Consider the following 478-nt stretch of genomic DNA (forward strand, 5'->3'; position numbering starts at 1 on the left):
ATAGGAAATATAAAAGAAGAAATACTGGCTAGAGCTACGGGTTTTTTAAATTTTTTCTTGTCTTACTAATATCTTCTTGTGGATGTTTTTTTCAAACCTAAATTTCCAGGCCCAATCTAATTTGCACAGCTAGAGCAGAGGCTATAATAATGACACACTTATGAGTATTAAGAATGATTACCCTCATCATCCTCCTCTTCAGAGTCCGGTGCTTCATTATCCTCCTGATCAAATCCATCTAAGTATGTGATTTGCTGCAGCAGTTCAAAAATACTTTCTCTATAATCTTCCAGGTTTGTGATCTCACAGTTAAACAGGTCAAGACTTTTCAAATTTTTAAGATTTTGCTGGAAAAGTAAAGTTAAAACTTACATTCAAGATTTAAAATACCATGTTTTTTGTTTTGTTTTGTTTTTGTTTTTGTTTATGAGACGGAGTCTAGCTCTGTTGCCAGCTGTAATTCAGTGCCGCGATCTCC

At 34.3% G+C, this 478-nt stretch overlaps 1 protein-coding gene across 5 annotated transcripts in view; it reads right to left on the reverse strand.

The window, feature by feature from the left end:
• ANP32E (acidic (leucine-rich) nuclear phosphoprotein 32 family, member E) overlaps positions 1 to 478 on the reverse strand; it is an 18,276-nt gene that overhangs the window by 11,248 nt on the left and 6,550 nt on the right. For 4 of the 5 annotated variants that reach the window (XM_011937769.1, XM_011937768.1, XM_011937767.1 and 1 more), the window contains one exon: positions 182 to 347. The exons of the other annotated variant lie outside the window; for it this stretch is intronic. In XM_011937769.1, the coding sequence (XP_011793159.1) occupies positions 182 to 347 (166 nt within the window). The remainder of the gene's footprint in view (positions 1 to 181; positions 348 to 478) is intronic. 5 annotated transcript variants of the gene reach the window in all.

Source organism: Colobus angolensis, unplaced genomic scaffold (genome assembly GCF_000951035.1).
Source record: "Colobus angolensis palliatus isolate OR3802 unplaced genomic scaffold, Cang.pa_1.0 Scaffold169, whole genome shotgun sequence".
Taxonomy (NCBI): Eukaryota; Metazoa; Chordata; class Mammalia; order Primates; family Cercopithecidae; genus Colobus; species Colobus angolensis.